The sequence below is a fragment of the Oncorhynchus keta genome, chromosome 12 (genome assembly GCF_023373465.1).
Source record: "Oncorhynchus keta strain PuntledgeMale-10-30-2019 chromosome 12, Oket_V2, whole genome shotgun sequence".
Lineage (NCBI taxonomy): Eukaryota > Metazoa > Chordata > Actinopteri > Salmoniformes > Salmonidae > Oncorhynchus > Oncorhynchus keta.
The window spans coordinates 49,502,712-49,523,690 of record NC_068432.1 but is presented as its reverse complement, the minus strand read 5'-3'; the positions used below and the strand labels follow the sequence as shown (position 1 = coordinate 49,523,690).

Below are 20,979 nucleotides of genomic sequence, written 5' to 3'. Positions count from 1 at the left end.
ACTGACTGTGTAACATTGGGTTGTGTTGTGACTGACTGTGTAACATTGGGTTGTGTTGTGACTGTGTAACATTGTGTTGTGATTGACTGTGTAACATTGTGTTGTGTTGTAACATTGGGTTGTGTTGTGATTGACTGTGTGACATTGGGTTGTGTTGTGACTGTGTAACATTGTGTTGTGACTGACTGTGTAACATTGGGTTGTGTTGTGACTGACTGTGTAACATTGGGTTGTGTTGTGACTGACTGTGTAACATTGGGTTGTGTTGTGACTGACTGTGTAACATTGTGTTGTGACTGACTGTGTAACATTGGGTTGTGTTGTGACTGACTGTGTGACATTGGGTTGTGTTGTGACTGACTGTGTAACATTGGGTTGTGTTGTGACTGACTGTGTAACATTGGGTTGTGTTGTGACTGACTGTGTGACATTGGGTTGTGTTGTGACTGACTGTGTAACATTGGGTTGTGTTGTGACTGACTGTGTAACATTGTGTTGTGACTGACTGTGTAACATTGGGTTGTGTTGTGACTGACTGTGTAACATTGGGTTGTGTTGTGACTGACTGTGTAACATTGGGTTGTGACTGACTGTGTAACATTGGGTTGTGATTGACTGTGTAACATTGGGTTGTGTTGTGATTGACTGTGTACCATTGGGTTGTGTTGTAACTGACTGTGTAACATTGGGTTGTGTTGTGATTGACTGTGTAACATTGTGTTGTGACTGACTGTGTAACATTGGGTTGTGTTGTGATTGACTGTGTAACATTTGGTTGTGTTGTGACTGACTGTGTGACATTGTGTTGTGACTGACTGTGTAACATTGTGTTGTGACTGACTGTGTAACATTGGGTTGTGACTGACTGTGTAACATTGGGTTGTGTTGTGATTGACTGTGTAACATTTGGTTGTGTTGTGACTGACTGTGTGACATTGGGTTGTGTTGTAACTGACTGTGTAACATTGGGTTGTGTTGTGATTGACTGTGTAACATTGTGTTGTGACTGACTGTGTAACATTGGGTTGTGTTGTGATTGACTGTGTAACATTTGGTTGTGTTGTGACTGACTGTGTGACATTGGGTTGTGTTGTGACTGACTGTGTGACATTGGGTTGTGACTGACTGTGTAACATTGGGTTGTGTTGTGATTGACTGTGTAACATTTGGTTGTGTTGTGACTGACTGTGTGACATTGTGTTGTGACTGACTGTGTAACATTGTGTTGTGACTGACTGTGTAACATTTGGTTGTGTTGTGACTGGCTGTGTGACATTGGGTTGTGTTGTAACTGACTGTGTAACATTGGGTTGTGTTGTGATTGACTGTGTAACATTGTGTTGTGACTGACTGTGTAACATTGGGTTGTGTTGTGATTGACTGTGTAACATTGGGTTGTGTTGTGATTGACTGTGTAACATTTGGTTGTGTTGTGACTGACCGTGTAACATTGGGTTGTGTTGTGACTGACTGTGTAACATTGGGTTGTGTTGTGACTGACTGTAACATTGGGTTGTGACTGACTGTGTAACATTGGGTTGTGTTGTGACTGACTGTGTGACATTGGGTTGTGTTGTGACTGACTGTGTAACAATGTGTTGTGACTGACTGTAACATTGGGTTGTGACTGACTGTGTAACATTGGGTTGTGTTGTGACTGACTGTGTAACATTGTGTTGTGACTGACTGTGTGACATTGGGTTGTGTTGTGACTGACTGTGTAACATTGGGTTGTGTTGTGACTGACTGTGTAACATTGGGTTGTGTTGTGATTGACTGTGTAACATTGTGTTGTGACTGACTGTGTAACATTGGGTTGTGTTGTGATTGACTGTGTAACATTGTGTTGTGACTGACTGTGTAACATTGGGTTGTGTTGTGATTGACTGTGTAACATTTGGTTGTGTTGTGACTGTGTAACATTGTGTTGTGATTGACTGTGTAACATTGGGTTGTGACTGACTGTGTAACATTGGGTTGTGTTGTGATTGACTGTGTAACATTGTGTTGTGACTGACTGTGTAACATTGGGTTGTGTTGTGATTGACTGTGTAACATTTGGTTGTGTTGTGACTGTGTAACATTGTGTTGTGACTGACTGTGTAACATTGGGTTGTGACTGACTGTGTAACATTGGGTTGTGTTGTGATTGACTGTGTAACATTTGGTTGTGTTGTGACTGACTGTGTGACATTGGGTTGTGTTGTAACTGACTGTGTAACATTGGGTTGTGTTGTGATTGACTGTGTAACATTGTGTTGTGACTGACTGTGTAACATTGGGTTGTGTTGTGATTGACTGTGTAACATTTGGTTGTGTTGTGACTGACTGTGTGACATTGGGTTGTGTTGTGACTGACTGTGTAACATTGTGTTGTGACTGACTGTGTAACATTGGGTTGTGACTGACTGTGTAACATTGGGTTGTGTTGTGATTGACTGTGTAACATTTGGTTGTGTTGTGACTGACTGTGTGACATTGGGTTGTGTTGTAACTGACTGTGTAACATTGGGTTGTGTTGTGATTGACTGTGTAACATTGTGTTGTGACTGACTGTGTAACATTGGGTTGTGTTGTGATTGACTGTGTAACATTTGGTTGTGTTGTGACTGACTGTGTGACATTGGGTTGTGTTGTGACTGACTGTGTGACATTGGGTTGTGACTGACTGTGTAACATTGGGTTGTGTTGTGATTGACTGTGTAACATTTGGTTGTGTTGTGACTGACTGTGTGACATTGTGTTGTGACTGACTGTGTAACATTGTGTTGTGACTGACTGTGTAACATTTGGTTGTGTTGTGACTGGCTGTGTGACATTGGGTTGTGTTGTAACTGACTGTGTAACATTGGGTTGTGTTGTGATTGACTGTGTAACATTGTGTTGTGACTGACTGTGTAACATTGGGTTGTGTTGTGATTGACTGTGTAACATTGGGTTGTGTTGTGATTGACTGTGTAACATTTGGTTGTGTTGTGACTGACCGTGTAACATTGGGTTGTGTTGTGACTGACTGTGTAACATTGGGTTGTGTTGTGACTGACTGTAACATTGGGTTGTGACTGACTGTGTAACATTGGGTTGTGTTGTGACTGACTGTGTGACATTGGGTTGTGTTGTGACTGACTGTGTAACAATGTGTTGTGACTGACTGTAACATTGGGTTGTGACTGACTGTGTAACATTGGGTTGTGTTGTGACTGACTGTGTAACATTGTGTTGTGACTGACTGTGTGACATTGGGTTGTGTTGTGACTGACTGTGTAACATTGGGTTGTGTTGTGACTGACTGTGTAACATTGGGTTGTGTTGTGATTGACTGTGTAACATTGTGTTGTGACTGACTGTGTAACATTGGGTTGTGTTGTGATTGACTGTGTAACATTGTGTTGTGACTGACTGTGTAACATTGGGTTGTGTTGTGATTGACTGTGTAACATTTGGTTGTGTTGTGACTGTGTAACATTGTGTTGTGATTGACTGTGTAACATTGGGTTGTGACTGACTGTGTAACATTGGGTTGTGTTGTGATTGACTGTGTAACATTGTGTTGTGACTGACTGTGTAACATTGGGTTGTGTTGTGATTGACTGTGTAACATTTGGTTGTGTTGTGACTGTGTAACATTGTGTTGTGACTGACTGTGTAACATTGGGTTGTGACTGACTGTGTAACATTGGGTTGTGTTGTGATTGACTGTGTAACATTTGGTTGTGTTGTGACTGACTGTGTGACATTGGGTTGTGTTGTAACTGACTGTGTAACATTGGGTTGTGTTGTGATTGACTGTGTAACATTGTGTTGTGACTGACTGTGTAACATTGGGTTGTGTTGTGATTGACTGTGTAACATTTGGTTGTGTTGTGACTGACTGTGTAACATTGGGTTGTGTTGTGACTGACTGTGTAACATTGGGTTGTGTTGTGACTGACTGTAACATTGGGTTGTGTTGTGACTGACTGTGTAACATTGGGTTGTGTTGTGACTGACTGTGTAACATTGGGTTGTGTTGTGACTGACTGTGTAACATTGGGTTGTGTTGTGACTGACTGTGTAACATTGGGTTGTGTTGTGACTGACTGTGTGACATTGGGTTGTGTTGTGACTGTGTAACATTGTGTTGTGACTGACTGTGTAACATTGGGTTGTGTTGTGACTGACTGTGTAACATTGGGTTGTGTTGTGACTGACTGTGTAACATTGGGTTGTGTTGTGACTGACTGTGTAACATTGGGTTGTGTTGTGACTGTGTAACATTGTGTTGTGACTGACTGTGTAACATTGGGTTGTGTTGTGACTGACTGTGTAACATTGGGTTGTGTTGTGACTGACTGTGTAACATTGGGTTGTGTTGTGATTGACTGTGTAACATTGGGTTGTGACTGACTGTGTAACATTGGGTTGTGTTGTGACTGACTGTGTAACATTGGGTTGTGTTGTGACTGACTGTGTGACATTGGGTTGTGTTGTGACTGACTGTGTAACATTGGGTTGTGTTGTGACTGACTGTGTAACATTGGGTTGTGTTGTGACTGACTGTGTAACATTGGGTTGTGTTGTGACTGACTGTGTAACATTGGGTTGTGTTGTGACTGACTGTGTAACATTGTGTTGTGACTGACTGTGTAACATTGGGTTGTGATTGACTGTGTAACATTGGGTTGTGTTGTGATTGACTGTGTACCATTGGGTTGTGTTGTAACTGACTGTGTAACATTGGGTTGTGTTGTGATTGACTGTGTAACGTTGTGACTGACTGTGTAACATTGGGTTGTGTTGTGATTGACTGTGTAACATTTGGTTGTGTTGTGACTGACTGTGTGACATTGTGTTGTGACTGACTGTGTAACATTGTGTTGTGACTGACTGTGTAACATTGGGTTGTGACTGACTGTGTAACATTGGGTTGTGTTGTGATTGACTGTGTAACATTTGGTTGTGTTGTGACTGACTGTGTGACATTGGGTTGTGTTGTAACTGACTGTGTAACATTGGGTTGTGTTGTGATTGACTGTGTAACATTGTGTTGTGACTGACTGTGTAACATTGGGTTGTGTTGTGATTGACTGTGTAACATTTGGTTGTGTTGTGACTGACTGTGTGACATTGGGTTGTGTTGTGACTGACTGTGTGACATTGGGTTGTGACTGACTGTGTAACATTGGGTTGTGTTGTGATTGACTGTGTAACATTTGGTTGTGTTGTGACTGACTGTGTGACATTGTGTTGTGACTGACTGTGTAACATTGTGTTGTGACTGACTGTGTAACATTGGGTTGTGACTGACTGTGTAACATTGGGTTGTGTTGTGATTGACTGTGTAACATTTGGTTGTGTTGTGACTGACTGTGTGACATTGGGTTGTGTTGTAACTGACTGTGTAACATTGGGTTGTGTTGTGATTGACTGTGTAACATTGTGTTGTGACTGACTGTGTAACATTGGGTTGTGTTGTGATTGACTGTGTAACATTGGGTTGTGTTGTGATTGACTGTGTAACATTTGGTTGTGTTGTGACTGACTGTGTAACATTGGGTTGTGTTGTGACTGACTGTGTAACATTGGGTTGTGTTGTGACTGACTGTAACATTGGGTTGTGACTGACTGTGTAACATTGGGTTGTGTTGTGACTGACTGTGTGACATTGGGTTGTGTTGTGACTGACTGTGTAACATTGTGTTGTGACTGTGTAACATTGTGTTGTGACTGACTGTGTAACATTGGGTTGTGTTGTGACTGACTGTGTAACATTGGGTTGTGACTGACTGTGTAACATTGGGTTGTGTTGTGACTGACTGTGTAACATTGGGTTGTGTTGTGACTGACTGTGTAACATTGGGTTGTGTTGTGATTGACTGTGTAACATTGTGTTGTGACTGACTGTGTAACATTGGGTTGTGTTGTGATTGACTGTGTAACATTGTGTTGTGACTGACTGTGTAACATTGGGTTGTGTTGTGATTGACTGTGTAACATTTGGTTGTGTTGTGACTGTGTAACATTGTGTTGTGATTGACTGTGTAACATTGGGTTGTGACTGACTGTGTAACATTGGGTTGTGTTGTGATTGACTGTGTAACATTGTGTTGTGACTGACTGTGTAACATTGGGTTGTGTTGTGATTGACTGTGTAACATTTGGTTGTGTTGTGACTGACTGTGTAACATTGGGTTGTGTTGTGACTGACTGTGTAACATTGGGTTGTGTTGTGACTGACTGTGTAACATTGGGTTGTGTTGTGACTGACTGTGTAACATTGGGTTGTGTTGTGACTGACTGTATGTCACAGTAATGGTTGTAGACGACTGTGACTATGTAACATTGGGTTGTGTTGTGACTGACTGTGTAACATTGGGTTGTGACTGACTGTATGTCACAGTAATGGTTGTAGCCGACTGTGACTGTGTCTATGTATTAGCGTCTGCGGGGCTGTTAGTTCATTGTAATCCCGGCTGCCTGTTTATTCCCTCAGCACAGGTGCAGCCGTGAACAGCAGTGGTGAGAGCCTCCCTTCCCCCTCCGTCAACGACATCTCCTCCATGTCCACCGACCAGACACTGGCCTCAGACACCGACAGCAGCCTGGAGACCTCTGCAGGACCCCTGGGTTGTTGCAGGTGACTAGCAGCCTGCCTGCGCAACCCCATGTTCTTCAGAAGGTGAAACACAATGTCCAAAACAACCCAACCAACCTACCTACCAACCACTACCAACCGAAACCTGAAAAAGAACAAAAATGATTAAAAGAGAAAAAAATTATGATATGAATGGGATGATTAAGGAAACATCAAGTAATTACTATAACAATCATGATTCTAAAATTTAAGCCTGCATTTTCATTCAAAAATAAATCACAAAAGTATAACGAAAAAACTAAAATAAACTAAAGTGAAATATATTTATTAACTTCTAGTTGCTTTACTTATATCTCCCCCTTATATGGCATCATAAAAAATACAAAAAGCTTAGACAGGCATCTTTCTGTAAAGTGTCATTAAAACTGGCTGTTCATTCCCCCAATACCTTGCAAGCGCCTGTGCTTCAATGTGGCAAGGTGTTCTCTTTTTGGTCATTACTGCACAGTACTATATAAACCTCCGTTCACTTCCCCCACACCTTTATGTGATGGTACTGGTATGTTTTGATAACCTCTAGGCTTGAACCTGGGGTAGTCTCCTGTATGGGTGTGACAGATAGGTGTGTTTGAATACTGTTATTCCTGCAGGGGTTAGTGCTAGTGTTCCACACAGCACAGCGCCCCCTGTCTTCTGTAAATATGTAATTCTGTTCAGAAGCGAGCTAGGCACACAGACGGACAGACAGACAGAGTGGGACTGATGGCCAGTAGTGGAAGTTCGTCTATAGCGCACCTTGCCACATGACATCACCGCCTTGACCTTTGTCCCCTTAACCTTTGCCCCTTGACCTTTCACCTTAGTTTAACCCCTTGCCTGTTAGACCTGCTGCATGATTACAAAAGCTAACTCTAATTATATGATTAAATGACTATAGATACTTTTGTTTATATAACATAAGTAATTGAACTTTTCACCCGGAGTGGTGCTGAAACCCAGGGATGGGGGAGCTCTAGTTAATGATGGATAGCTAAATATATATATTAACATACATACTGTAGTGATTGGCTGCAGGAGAAGTCATTGGGACGTACAGTACTATCGCTGTCATCGCTGAGTAGGATTGGGGTCAATTCACTCAATTCAGAATGTCAACTGAAATTCCAATTCTATTTCCATATTTTCATCATTGAAACACATTCAGGAAGATTGGAATTTGGAACTGAATTTTTCAATTGACTTCCTGAATTGACAATGGGACTGACCCCAAACGTGTCGCAGAGCTGGAACCTTAAGTTCTCGTTTCTTTTTTGTGTTTTTTGTTGAAATGAAATGATAAAATCCCTTCTGACTGCACGCCTGCACCACGCCTACAGGCTGTGGACCGGCCCACCCACCCACCCACAGCCAGTCATTCCCAGTGTCACCTACCCACCAACCAGGGTGGTCACTCACTCTGTTTCTGTGTCACTACTGTGGAGTAAAGAAGAGGAGAGAAGGAGACCCGCTTTGGGAGGGGGGGCAGGAGGTTACCTCATAGAATAGTTTAGTTCCTCAATCACATCTGTCATTTACATTTAAATGACTACTACTTACTGTAATGACTAATACTTATTTACTGTAATGACTACTACTTACTGTAATGACTACTACTTACTGTAATGACTACTACTTACTGTAATGACTACTACTTACTGTAATGACTAATACTTATTTACTGTAATGACTACTACTTACTGTAATGACTAATACTTATTTACTGTAATGACTACTACTTACTGTAATGACTACTACTTACTGTAATGACTACTACTTACTGTAATGACTAATACTTACTGTAATGACTAATACTTACTGTAATGACTACTACTTACTGTAATGACTACTACTTATTTACTGTAATGACTACTACTTATTTACTGTAATGACTACTACTTACTGTAATGACTAATACTTACTTACTGTAATGACTACTACTTACTGTAATGACTAATACTTATTTACTGTAATGACTACTACTTACTGTAATGACTACTACTTACTGTAATGACTACTACTTACTGTAATGACTACTACTTATTTACTGTAATGACTACTACTTACTGTAATGACTACTACTTATTTACTGTAATGACTACTACTTACTGTAATGACTAATACTTATTTACTGTAATGACTACTTAATTTCTGTAATGACTACTACTTACTGTAATGACTAATACTTACTTACTGTAATGACTACGTACTTTCTGTAATGCCTACTACTTACTGTAATGACTACTACTTACTTACTTACTGTAATGACTACTACTTACTGTGATGCCTACTACTTACTTACTGTAATGACTACTACTTACTGTAATGCCATATTTTGTCAAAAGGGAATCAGCTGATATACCGACTACCTATAAAACTAGTAATGTTAAAAATAAGGATTTTAACTGAAAGTGTATTTATTATTGATTATTTATTATTTCATAGACTGAACCTGAATAATGGGAAGTGCCTTGTTTGGAATGATGCCGTTTCCTCATCTTAGATATGCAGTAATAACAACAACGCAGCAAAAGCATTGAAATGAAGTTGGTGTCTGGTAGGGTTGAAACATTTCTGGTAACTTTCCCAGAAGTCCCAGGTTTTCCAGAAAATCCTGGTTGGATGATTCCCAGTTGGAGGATTCCCAGTTGAAGGATTCCCAGTTGAAGGATTCCCAGTTGGATGATTCCCAGTTGGATGATTCCCAGTTGAAGGATTCCCAGTTGGATGATTCCCAGTTGGAGGATTCCCAGTTGGAGGATACCCAGTTGGAGGATTCCCAGTTGGAGGATTCCCTCCCTTTTAATTCCCTCCTGATCCCAGGAATCGTCCATCTTATAATCCTTCAACTTCATGAAAACCTGTGAAGTTTGGGAAAGTTTACCAGAGATGTTGAAACCTTAGTGTCTGGCCTGTCCTGTTCAATCTGTTTCCGCATGGTGCCACTGTCTGCACCTCCCTGCACATAGTCACCACTACTGACCGATACCCATGTCCTCTCTATAGGAAGTACACTACAACCATCACCATGGAATCGTTGCATCTTTGACTTAATCATGTAGAAATTGGAACCTACTTTTTAAACACACTGGGACTGTTGTTAAAATGCAGATAAAGACTCATCATCTACATGTTTTTCTGACCTATATAGTTACCTAGCAACTGAGCAGAATACCTTCTAAGTTCTTCTGACCTATATAGTTACCTAGCAACTGAGCAGAATACCTTCTAAGTTCTTCTGACCTATATAGTTACCTAGCAACTGAGCAGAATACCTTCTAAGTTGTTTTGTTTTGTATCTGTAAATGTCTTATTTGATCAGTGTCCTTACATTTCAATAAAGGGATGAAATAAGAGTTTATTTTGGTTTGTATATTTAAAGCATGAAAACCATATTTGTTACATACGCTACTATACCCCCTGGTGAAGGACAGTTGTGGAAATATTGAGCAATGTTTCATGTTTTTTCAACTTTATTGAATGAAAACGCCAACAGAAAATCTGTTGGACAGCAAGTGGGAGGGTTTTCAGTGGTTGAATTACATTTATTCAAAGCGCGAGAGGGAGCCGCACCAGCAAAGATCCTTATGCACCTGGGAAAAGAAAGGGGAAGGGGGGGATACCTAGTCAGTTGTCCAAGCAAATGTATTCAACTCAAATGTGTCTTCCGCATTTAACCCACTGCAGAAGGTAAGTCTGAATACCAACTACTGAGAAGTGCTTAAATGAAAACAAGTAAAAAAAAGGAATAGATATCTTAAGTCTGAATCAGGACCTATGTGAATGAATACTGAACAAATATGTAAATGCAACATGCTACAATTTCAACGATTTTACAGAGTTACAGTTCATGAGTTTTTCCCCACAAAAGGGTTTTATTACAGACAGAAATACTCCTCAGTTTCATCAGCTGTTCGGATGGCTGGTCTCTCCTGCAGGTGAAGAAGTCGGATGTGAAGGTACTGGGCTGGCGTGGTTACACGTGGCGTAGTTACACAAATTCTCTAAAATAACGGAGGCGGCTTATGGTGAAAAAATGAACATTCAATTCTCCGTCAACAGCTCTGGTGGACATTCCTGCAGTCAGCATGCCAATTGCACGCTCCCTAAAAACTTGCATTGTGACAAAACTGCACATTTTAGAGTGGCCTTTTATTGCCCCCCAACACAAGGTGCACCTGTGTAATGACCATGCTGTTTAACCATCTTCTTGATATGCCACACCTGTCAGGTGTTTTTGTTTTTATACTCATATCCTGAAAAGTTTCCCCACCCAAAGATAAGGATGACTTAAGGTCTATAACATGTCCCTCTGTGACAGTACAATATATGACTGTACTACATCATAAGGATCGCGGTGTTTTCCATCTAAATAGAATTCCCAAAGGACACAAACATTGAAGCGTAGAAAGACTAAAAACGTCAACAAACGGACACGATACGGAAAATGCTTTTTATTTTTTAACTCTGACAGCTTTTGAAGTATTATTCTTCTTTGTATTTTTTTATTGATTTTTTATTGAACCTTTATTTAACCAGGCAAGTCAGTTAAGAACAAATTCTTATTTTCAATGACGGCCTGGGAACAGTGGGTTAACTGGTCTAGGAACAGTGGGTTAACTGCCTGTTCAGGGGCAGAACGACAGATCAATAATATATTCCACTTCCCTCTTCTATAATCTGGAATTCACAGTTGTGGTTAATACTGTTGTCAGCCAGGCTTAAGCTTGTTATGTCCTGCTGAAAGGTGGAGGGGGAGATAGGAGGAGATATCCCAGCTATCTCCTCTTGCTGTTGTTCAGGCAGTTTTTCGTCTGCACATTCCAGATGTCTGGGTTGTGTACCAAATGGCACCCCGTTCTCTATATACACTTTTTATCAGTGCACTATGGGTAGTGAACTATGGGTATTGCAAAACTGGTGAACTGTGCACTTATACAGGGATACTTCCATTTGAGATGAATCCCTCGTACAAGATTGATGACAGGCGCTCCTTAAGGGACGCCTATGTGGGGTCCTTCAGGTCTTTTCATAAACAGATGCACAGATTATCCATGATATTAACCAGACACTAGTGTGTGCTCTAACAATGAACATAAATGTCTTCAAAAATGGAAGGCAGGTGGGAGGAGGCAAGATCAGGTGGGACCATTCTAGCCAATGAGAGGGCAGTGACCAACAGGCACAACGGTTTCCACTAGTTACCATAGCCACAAAGTCAAATTTGGCTGTATCGTAAAATTTCATGGGCACAAAAATTGGCATTTTGGTCTTAATTTAAGGTTAGGGTAAGGCATATGGTTAGCAGTGTGGTTAGGTTTAAAATCACATTTTAAGAAGATAAATTGTAGAAATACGCAGGGTGTATGACTTTGTGTTTGTGGTAACTAGTGACAACCAGGCACAACTCCAATATATATATATATTTTTTTTCAAAGTTGCAAGGATGTCACGTGTCCTACTTATATCAGTACACTCTAAACAACCTAAGGATTACGAAAATTCCATTAGATCAAATAAACCATTTCATTTATTTATTTTGCTAACCAAATTTGACACTAATTGAAAACCTTGCTTGGAGAGAGAAATAAAAGTATGGCGCCCAGCACACCACCCTGGACTTGAACAGCCTGGACTATGACCAAGTCCACCTATACAAGGCAGCGGTGCCCACCTTCGCCCAGACCCTAAAGGACATCGCTCTCAAACGCAGGCCCAACACTTCACAGAGGAGCAACAGATCCCCCCCCACACAGAGGACCCACGCCGAGAGGACCTGCATCCAGACCACAACACCAGCCGCACCCCCACCCCAACCAATCAACACCCCCTCAAGTCAACCATGACCACACCCCATTTAGGCCCCCTCAGATCAGAACTATGCCCCTCCTGCCCACCCCATGCACCCCACCCCCGCATAGAGGGCCTGAAAATGGAAGTCACACATACGCCCAGGCCGTGAGCGTGCAAACAGGCCCAACCCCCACTCTTACACTCGCCCAACCCCCACTCTTACACACGCCCAACCCCCACTCTTACACTAGCCCAACCCCCACTCTTACACTAGCCCAACCCCCACTCTTACACTAGCCCAACCCCCACTCTTACACTAGCCCAACCCCCACTCTTACACTAGCCAAACCCCCACTCTTACACTAGCCCAAGCTAGTGCTTACACTTAATGGCCTGAGGCCAAACCACACGACCAACAACATTGGACACTTTTTGGAACACAAAGCCTTCACTATCTCATCCTGGAATATCCAAGGCCAGAGGTCATCTGCCTTTGGCCTAAAGAGCAGGAACCTGGGCTTACATCCTACAACTAACATGGTATAGAGGAGACGGACGCACTGGTTGCCCTCTAGGTTACAGAGATCAGGTTGTCCCATCCACCAGACTACCAGGTGTGAAACAGGGAAGAAATTCAAAAGGAAATTATCTTAAAAGAGAAAAATGTCCTCCTGTGTGCTTCCTACTGTATATCCCCCCACTAGAATCTTCATACTTTAAAGAAGATAGCTTCTCCATCCCGGAGGGGGAAATCAATAATTTCCAGGCCCATGGACATGTACTAGTCTGTGGCGACCTAAATGCCAGAACTAGACAAGAACCTGACACCCTGAGCACACAGGGGGACAATTACCTGCCTGGAGGTGACAGCATTCCCTCCCCCATAGTCACAACTATGACAACATAACCAACAAAAACGGGTCACAACTCCTGCAGCTCTGTCGCACGCTGGGTATGTACATAGTCAATGGTAGGATTCGAGGGGACTCCTATGGTAGGTACACCTATAGCTCTGTAGCATGCTGGATATGTACATAGTCAATGGTAGGATTCGAGGGGACTCCTATGGTAGGTACACCTATAGCTCTGTAGCATGCTGGATATGTACATAGTCAATGGTAGGATTCGAGGGGACTCCTATGGTAGGTACACCTATAGCTCTGTAGCATGCTGGATATGTACATAGTCAATGGTAGGATTCGAGGGGACTCCTATGGTAGGTACACCTATAGCTCTGTAGCATGCTGGATATGTACATAGTCAATGGTAGGATTCGAGGGGACTCCTATGGTAGGTACACCTATAGCTCATCTCTTGGCAGTAGTACTGTAGATTACTTTATCATTGACCTAAACCCAGAGTCTCTCAGAGTGTTCAGTCAGCCCACTGACACCCCTATCAGATCACAGCAAAATCACAGTTTCCTTGAACAGAGCAAAACTCAATCACGAGGCATCCAAGCAAAAGGAACTGAGTAATATTAAGAAATGTTATAGATAGAAGGAATGTAGTGTGGAAACCTACCAACAAATGATTAGGCAAACAAATTCAATCCCTTTTAGACAACTTCCTGGACAAAACATTCCACTGTAATAGTGAAGGTGTAAACTTGGCAGTAGAAAATCTTAACAGTATATTTGACCTCTCAGCTTCCTTATCAAATCTAAAAATGTCAAACAGAAAACCGAAGAAAATGAACAATGACAAATGGTTTGATGAAGAATGCAAAAATCTAAGAAAGAAATTGAGAAACCTGAGAAACCTGTCCAACCAAAAACATAGAGACCCAGAAGACCCGAGTCTACGCCTTCACTATGGTGAATCACTAAAACAATACAGAAAAAGAAGGAACAGCACGTCAGAAATCAGCTCATTAAAATACTTGAATCAGTTATAGAACCCATTGCCCTTTATGGTTGTGAGGTCTGGGGTCCGCTCACCAATCAATAATTCACAAAATGGAACAAACACCAAATTGAGACTGCATGCAGAATTCTGCAAAAATATCAAATAATGCTTGCAGAGCAGAATTAGGCCGATACCCGCTAATTATCAAAATCCAGAAAAGAGCCGTTAAATACTACAACCACCTAAAAGGAAGTGATTCACAAACCTTCCATAACAAAGCCATCACCTACAGAGATATGAACCTGGAGAAGAGTCCCCTAAGCAAGCTGGTCCTGGGGCTCTGTTCACAAACACAAACGGACCACACAGAGCCCCAGGACAGGACCCAACCAAATCACGAGAAAACAAAAAGATAATTACTTGACACATTGGAAAAAATTAACAAAATAACAGAGTAAACTAGAATGTTATTTGACCCTAAACAGAGTACTCAGTGGCAGAATACCTGACCACTCTGACTGACCCTAAACAGAGTACTCAGTGGCAGAATACCTGACCACTCTGACTGACCCTAAACAGAGAGTACACAGTGGCAGAATACCTGACCACTGTGACTGACCCAAACTTAAGGAAAGCTTTGGCTATGTACAGACTCAGTGAGCATAGTCTTGCTATTGAGAAAGGCCGCCATAGGCAGACCTGGCTCTCAAGAGAAGACAGGCAATGTGTACACTGCCCACAAAATGAGGTGGAAACTGAGCTGCACTTCCTAACCTCCTGCCAAATGCATGACCATATTAGAGAGACATATTTCCATCAGATTACACAGATCCAACAAAGAATTAAAATACAAACCCAATTTTGCTAAACTCCCATATCTACTGGGGGAAATTCCACAGTGTTGCCAACACAGCAGCAAGATTTGTGACCTGTTGCCACAAGAAAAGGGCAACCAGTGAAGAACACACACCATTGTCCCTTTTGTACTTTAACCATTTGCACATCGTTAAAACACTGTATATATACATAATATGACATTTGAAATGCCTTTATTCTTTTGGAAATTCTGTGAGTGTAATTTTTACTGTTCATTTATATTGTTTATTTCAATTTGGTATATTATCTATTTCTCTTGCTTTGGCAATGTTAACATGTGTTTCCCATGTCAATAAAGCCCCTTGAATTGAAATAAACAAAACAGAAGCGCCACCTGGTGGAGAAGACAGATTTCGGGCCCAGTTATCCCTCTTTGATTCACCTCTTCCTCTCTGACAGACAGCAGGCAGGCAGCACCAGGTCCTTGTAACTGTGAGTGCTGTATGACAGAGACACAAGTATCCACTACGTTCCCCACAGGTCCATACACAGCTGTGTAGCGTAGCAATAGTAGTTTATTTTTCTAAAGGGTTCAGAAAAGGTCTCTACTCCACAGGGTCCAGGTCTAACAGGGTCCAGACCCACCATGAGTCCTACTCCACAGGGTCCAGGTCTAGCCACAGGGTCCAGGCCCATTGGTTCTCAGTACTCCAGCTGGGGTCTCTACTCCACAGGGTACAACACACTCTAACATCAGGCCAGTATCCATCTATATGGTGCAGGGTCCAGGTCCACCATGACATCTCTACTCCACAGGGTTCAGGCCCACCATGAGATCTCTACTCCACAGGGTTCAGGCCCACCATGAGGTCTCTACTCCACAGGGTCCAGGTCTACTCCACAGGGTTCAGGCCCACCATGAGGTCTCTACTCCACAGGGTCCAGGCCCACCATGAGGTCTCTACTCCACAGGGTCCAGGCCCACCATGAGGTCTCTACTCCACAGGGTCCAGGCCCACCATGACATCTCTACTCCACAGGGTCCAGGCCCACCATGAGGTCTCTACTCCACAGGGTTCAGGCCCACCATGAGGTCTCTACTCCACAGGGTTCAGGTCTCTACTCCAAAGGGTTCAGGCCCACCTGAGGTCTCTACTCCACAGGGTCCAGGTCTACTCCACAGGGTCCAGACCCACCATGAGGTCTCTACTCCACAGGGTCCAGGTCTACTCCACAGGGTCCAGGCCCACCATGAGGTCTCTACTCCACAGGGTCCAGGCCCACCATGAGGTCTCTACTCCACAGGGTCCAGGCCCACCATGAGGTCTCTACTCCACAGGGTCCAGGCCCACCATGAGGTCTCTACTCCACAGGGTCCAGGCCCACCATGAGGTCTCTACTCCACAGGGTCCAGGCCCACCATGAGGTCTCTACTCCACAGGGTTCAGGCCCACCATGAGGTCTCTACTCCACAGGGTCCAGGTCTACTCCACAGGGTCCAGACCCACCATGAGGTCTCTACTCCACAGGGTCCAGGCCCACCATGAGGTCTCTACTCCACAGGGTCCAGGCCCACCATGAGGTCTCTACTCCACAGGGTCCAGGCCCACCATGAGGTCTCTACTCCACAGGGTCCAGGCCCACCATGAGGTCTCTACTCCACAGGGTCCAGGCCCACCATGAGGTCTCTACTCCACAGGGTCCAGGCCCACCATGAGGTCTCTACTCCACAGGGTCCAGGCCCACCATGAGGTCTCTACTCCACAGGGTCCAGGCCCACCACGAGGTCTCTACTCCACAGGGTTCAGGCCCACCATGAGGTCTCTACTCCACAGGGTTCAGGCCCACCATGAGGTCTCTACTCCACAGGGTCCAGGTCTACTCCACAGGGTCCAGACCCACCATGAGGTCTCTACTCCACAGGGTCCAGGCCCACCACGAGGTCTCTACTCCACAGGGTTCAGGCCCACCATGAGGTCTCTACTCCACAGGGTCCAGGTCTACTCCACAGGGTCCAGACCCACCATGAGGTCTCTACTCCACAGGGTCCAGGCCCACCATGACATGGGTTCAGGCCCACCATCTCTACTCCACAGGGTTCAGGCCCACCATGAGGTCTCTACTCCACAGGGTCCAGGCCCACCATGAGGTCTCTACTCCACAGGGTCCAGGCCCACCATGAGGTCTCTACTCCACAGGGTCCAGGCCCACCATGAGGTCTCTACTCCATAGGGTCCAGGCCCACCATGACATCTCTACTCCACAGGGTTCAGGCCCACCATGACATCTCTACTCCACAGGGTTCAGGCCCACCATGAGGTCTCTACTCCACAGGGTTCAGGCCCACCATGAGGTCTCTACTCCACAGGGTCCAGGCCCACCATGAGGTCTCTACTCCACAGGGTTCAGGCCCACCATGGGGTCTCTACTATCTCTACGAATCTATACCACTATAAACAGTTATAGTCTGTTTTATGTGTGGCCATATTATACAGTCTACCCACGCCAGGAGTGCTTGAGAAACCAGCACAGAGAAACTCTATTTCTTCAAGCCTCTTGACATTGTGATACTCCCCAATACTACCGTAGGTAGTAACCCCTGATCTACAGTGCCCGTTAATACCCAAAATTATCACAACTACAGTGCTCTTCTCTTTTTTTTCAGTCTTAGACCAAACATCCGAAAACAAGTGATGGGTCTTATTACCAATGCGTGTACAGTTTCAGTTTAGGATAAATATCAACTATAGATGAACATTCAATGTTGAAACCATTACTGACCAGACTTGTATTTAGGTTTAATAGAATCTACAAAATATGATTCATTTGAAGCCAGACCGTTCCTATTGGACAATGTCTTAAAGCTACAGTACAGACAAACAAACCAAAGCGTCTGTAAAAACACGTACATGTTCTGTCTCTTCTTCTTTGGGATGAATGAAATGGCTCCGTAGCAAAAAAAGCCACAAGTTATATTAACTTGATTAGAGACACAATAAACTAAATCTGCGTACATAAAGTAATTCAGTACCACCATGCTGAATAAAATAACAAAAAGCGTTCATATCAAATGGAAATGTCACACATGGGAACGTAGTTATGTTGTTTAAATATACCAGACAAACATACAAATATTTTTGTAACATTTTTTTTTTTTTACACATAACATAACTTTTCTTCAGCATAGTTTTTTCTCTATATACACAAGCAGATACATGATAACATGGTCCTCTATCTACACAGCCAGATACATGATAACATGGTCCTCTATCTACACAGCCAGATACATGATAACATGGTCCTCTATCTACACAGCCAGATACATGATAACATGGAACAGGGTTGATTATATACTTGATTGGATCTTGAAGGAAAATGGGGAAGAAGAATGGTTTTATGGGTAGTGTAGTCTTTCAGTAGTCCATGTATAGGCTGGGTATAGTCTGTGTCAGGCAGATAACCAGCCGCCTGGCGTCTTCAGTAATATTGCCACAGTCAGTCAGCATGGTTGAGGTCCAGCGACATGCACTCTGTCCCACTACACACTGTATCCATATGTCTCTTGCTTACAGACGGCATTGTCCCTCTCAATGGTTTTTCTACTCCTCAGTACAGGGTCACCCAAACTCAGTCCTGGGGACCACACGTGCACGTTTTGGTTTTTGCCATCAAAGGTTGATTACTAGTTTATTATTTCAATCAGCTGTGTAGTACTAGGGCAAAAATCTAAATGTGTGCCACGTGGGTCCAAAAGGGACCAAGTTTGGGAAAACCTGCCTTAGTACATACTCCCATCGCCTCTCAGTAGACTAAAATGGCACAGTCCACTTTGCACCTCCACACCCCCTCTCAATAGATTCAAATGGAACAGTCCACCCTGCACTGCCACACACCCTCCCACTAGATTAAAATGGCACAGTCCACTCTGCACTGCCACACCCCCTCTCACTAGATTAAAATGGCAAAGTCCACTCTGCACTGCCACACCCCCTCTCAATAGATTAAAATGGCACAGTCCACCCTGCACTGCCACACACCCTCTCAGTAGATTAAAATGGCACATTCCACCGTGTACTGTGACACCCCCTCGCACTAGATTCAGGTGGTGCAGTCTGTCAAAGTTTCTCCTTAGTACATTCTCCCACTTTCTCTCACCCCCCAGGTGGTACACACCCCCCTCACTAGATCCAGACGGTAATGTCCCTTTCAATATGTCTCCAAGTCATTGTCAAGTCCCACCCCCTCTCATTCGATTCAAATGGCACAGTCCACCCTGCACTGACACAACCCCTCACTGGATCCAGATAGTATTGGCCCGGTCGGGCCTGCGCGGGTCGTCGGTCAGATCTCCGAAGGTAGAGAAGAACTGTTCCATCTCTTTCTGCAGCATCTCGTTCCTCTTCTCTGCGTCATCCTTGGCTCGCTCTGCGTTACGAAACTTGATCTCCACCATGGTGACCTTCTTCTTCTCTTGGTTCAGCTCCTCGTGAAGAGTCCCCCTCTCAGTCTCCAACTCCAGGTTACTGTGCTCCAGGCTGCAGAGACAAGAGCAGATAGTTTAGAAGGAGGAAGAAGTTATTCAAAGTGGCACTCCAGTCTCTTTTTCACATCATTTAACACCCAATTTACTTAACCTCTTGAACCTCTGGGGGCAGTATTTCATTTTTGGATGAAAAACGTTCCCGTTTTAAACAAGATATTTTGTCACAAAAAGATGCTCGACTATGCATGTAATTGACAGCTTTGGAAAGAAAACACTCTGACGTTTCCAAAACTGCAAAGATATTGTCTGTGAGTGCCACAGAACTAATGCTACAGGCGAAACCAAGATGAAATTTCATACAGGAAGTGAGCCAGATTTTTGAGGCGCTGTGTTCCAATGTCTACACTTTCTGTCTTTTCCCCAAGGTGTTTGCAGCATTGTGACGTATTTGTAGGCATATCATTGGAAAATTGACCATAAGAGACTACATTTACCAGGTGTCCGCTCGGTGTCCTCCGTCGAAACTATTGCGTAATCTCCAGGTGCGTGCATTGTTCCATTTTGAACAGAGGAGAAACCAAACTGCCACGAGTGACTTATCATCGAATAGATATGTGAAAAACACCTTGAGGATTGATTCTAAACAACGTTTGCCATGTTTCTGTTGATATTATGGAGTTAATTTGGAAAAAAAGTTTGCGTCGTAATGACTGAATTTTCTGTTTTTTTTCTTAGCCAAACGTGATGAACAAAACGGAGCGATTTCTCCTAAACAAATAATATTTTTGGAAAAACTGAACATTTGCTATCGAACTGAGAGTCTCCTCATTGAAAACATCCGAAGTTCTTCAAAGGTAAATTATTTTATTTGAATGCTTTTCTTGTTTTTGTGAAAATGTTGCCTGCTGAATGCTAGGCTTAATGCTATGCTAGCTATCAATACTCTTACACAAATGCTTGTGTAGCTATGGTTGAAAAGCATTTTTTGAAAATCTGAGATGACAGTGTTGTTAACAAAAGGCTAAGCTTGTGAGCCAATATATTTATTTCATTTCATTTGCGATTTTCATGAATAGTTAACGTTGCGTTATGGTAATGAGCTTGAGGCTATAATTACGTTCCCGGATATGGGATTGCTCGTCGCAACAGGTTAACAAACGGCACATCTCAATAGGTGGTCCAGGTAAGTCATGACATAACACAATGCCTCAGGAGGTTGAAGAAATTTAGCTTGTCACCCAAAACCCTGACAAACTTTTACCGCCTGGTACAGCAACTGCACTGCCTCAACCGCAAGGCTCTCCAGAGGGTGGTGCCGTCTGCACAACTCATCACCGGGGGCAAACTACCTGCCCCCCATGACACCTACAGCACCCGATGTCACAGGATTGCCAAAAAGATCATCAAGGACATCAACCACTCGAGCCAC

The 20,979-nt window shown here is 43.3% G+C and overlaps 2 protein-coding genes and 1 long non-coding RNA gene across 21 annotated transcripts in view; 2 read left to right on the top strand and 1 right to left on the bottom strand.

Moving 5' to 3' along the window:
* The window catches only part of LOC118373295 (mitogen-activated protein kinase 10-like), a 69,687-nt gene extending 59,721 nt beyond the window's left edge, over positions 1-9,966 (top strand). For all 6 annotated transcript variants that reach the window (XM_052458559.1, XM_052458556.1, XM_052458558.1 and 3 more), the window contains one exon: positions 6,478-9,966. In XM_052458559.1, the coding sequence (XP_052314519.1) occupies positions 6,478-6,620 (143 nt within the window). In that variant the 3' untranslated portion in view covers positions 6,621-9,966. The remainder of the gene's footprint in view (positions 1-6,477) is intronic.
* A 5,843-nt stretch (positions 9,967-15,809) lies between these two features.
* Positions 15,810-17,717, top strand: LOC127906432 (uncharacterized). Of its 10 annotated transcripts, none has more exons than XR_008061358.1 (4): positions 15,810-16,058; positions 16,324-16,493; positions 16,582-17,065; positions 17,443-17,717. It is a non-coding gene; the product is annotated as an uncharacterized LOC127906432 (long non-coding RNA). The 10 variants fall into 10 exon arrangements; XR_008061364.1 differs by having other exon boundaries at positions 15,810-16,160; positions 16,392-16,493; XR_008061360.1 differs by having other exon boundaries at positions 15,810-16,160; positions 16,358-16,493.
* A 127-nt stretch (positions 17,718-17,844) lies between these two features.
* arhgap24 (Rho GTPase activating protein 24) overlaps positions 17,845-20,979 on the bottom strand; it is a 280,471-nt gene continuing 277,336 nt past the window's right edge. For 4 of the 5 annotated variants that reach the window (XM_052458552.1, XM_052458553.1, XM_052458554.1 and 1 more), the window contains one exon: positions 17,845-19,602. In XM_052458552.1, coding sequence (XP_052314512.1) covers positions 19,359-19,602 — 244 coding nt within the window. In that variant the 3' untranslated portion in view covers positions 17,845-19,358. The remainder of the gene's footprint in view (positions 19,603-20,979) is intronic. The other variant, XR_008061354.1, reaches the window with a different exon arrangement.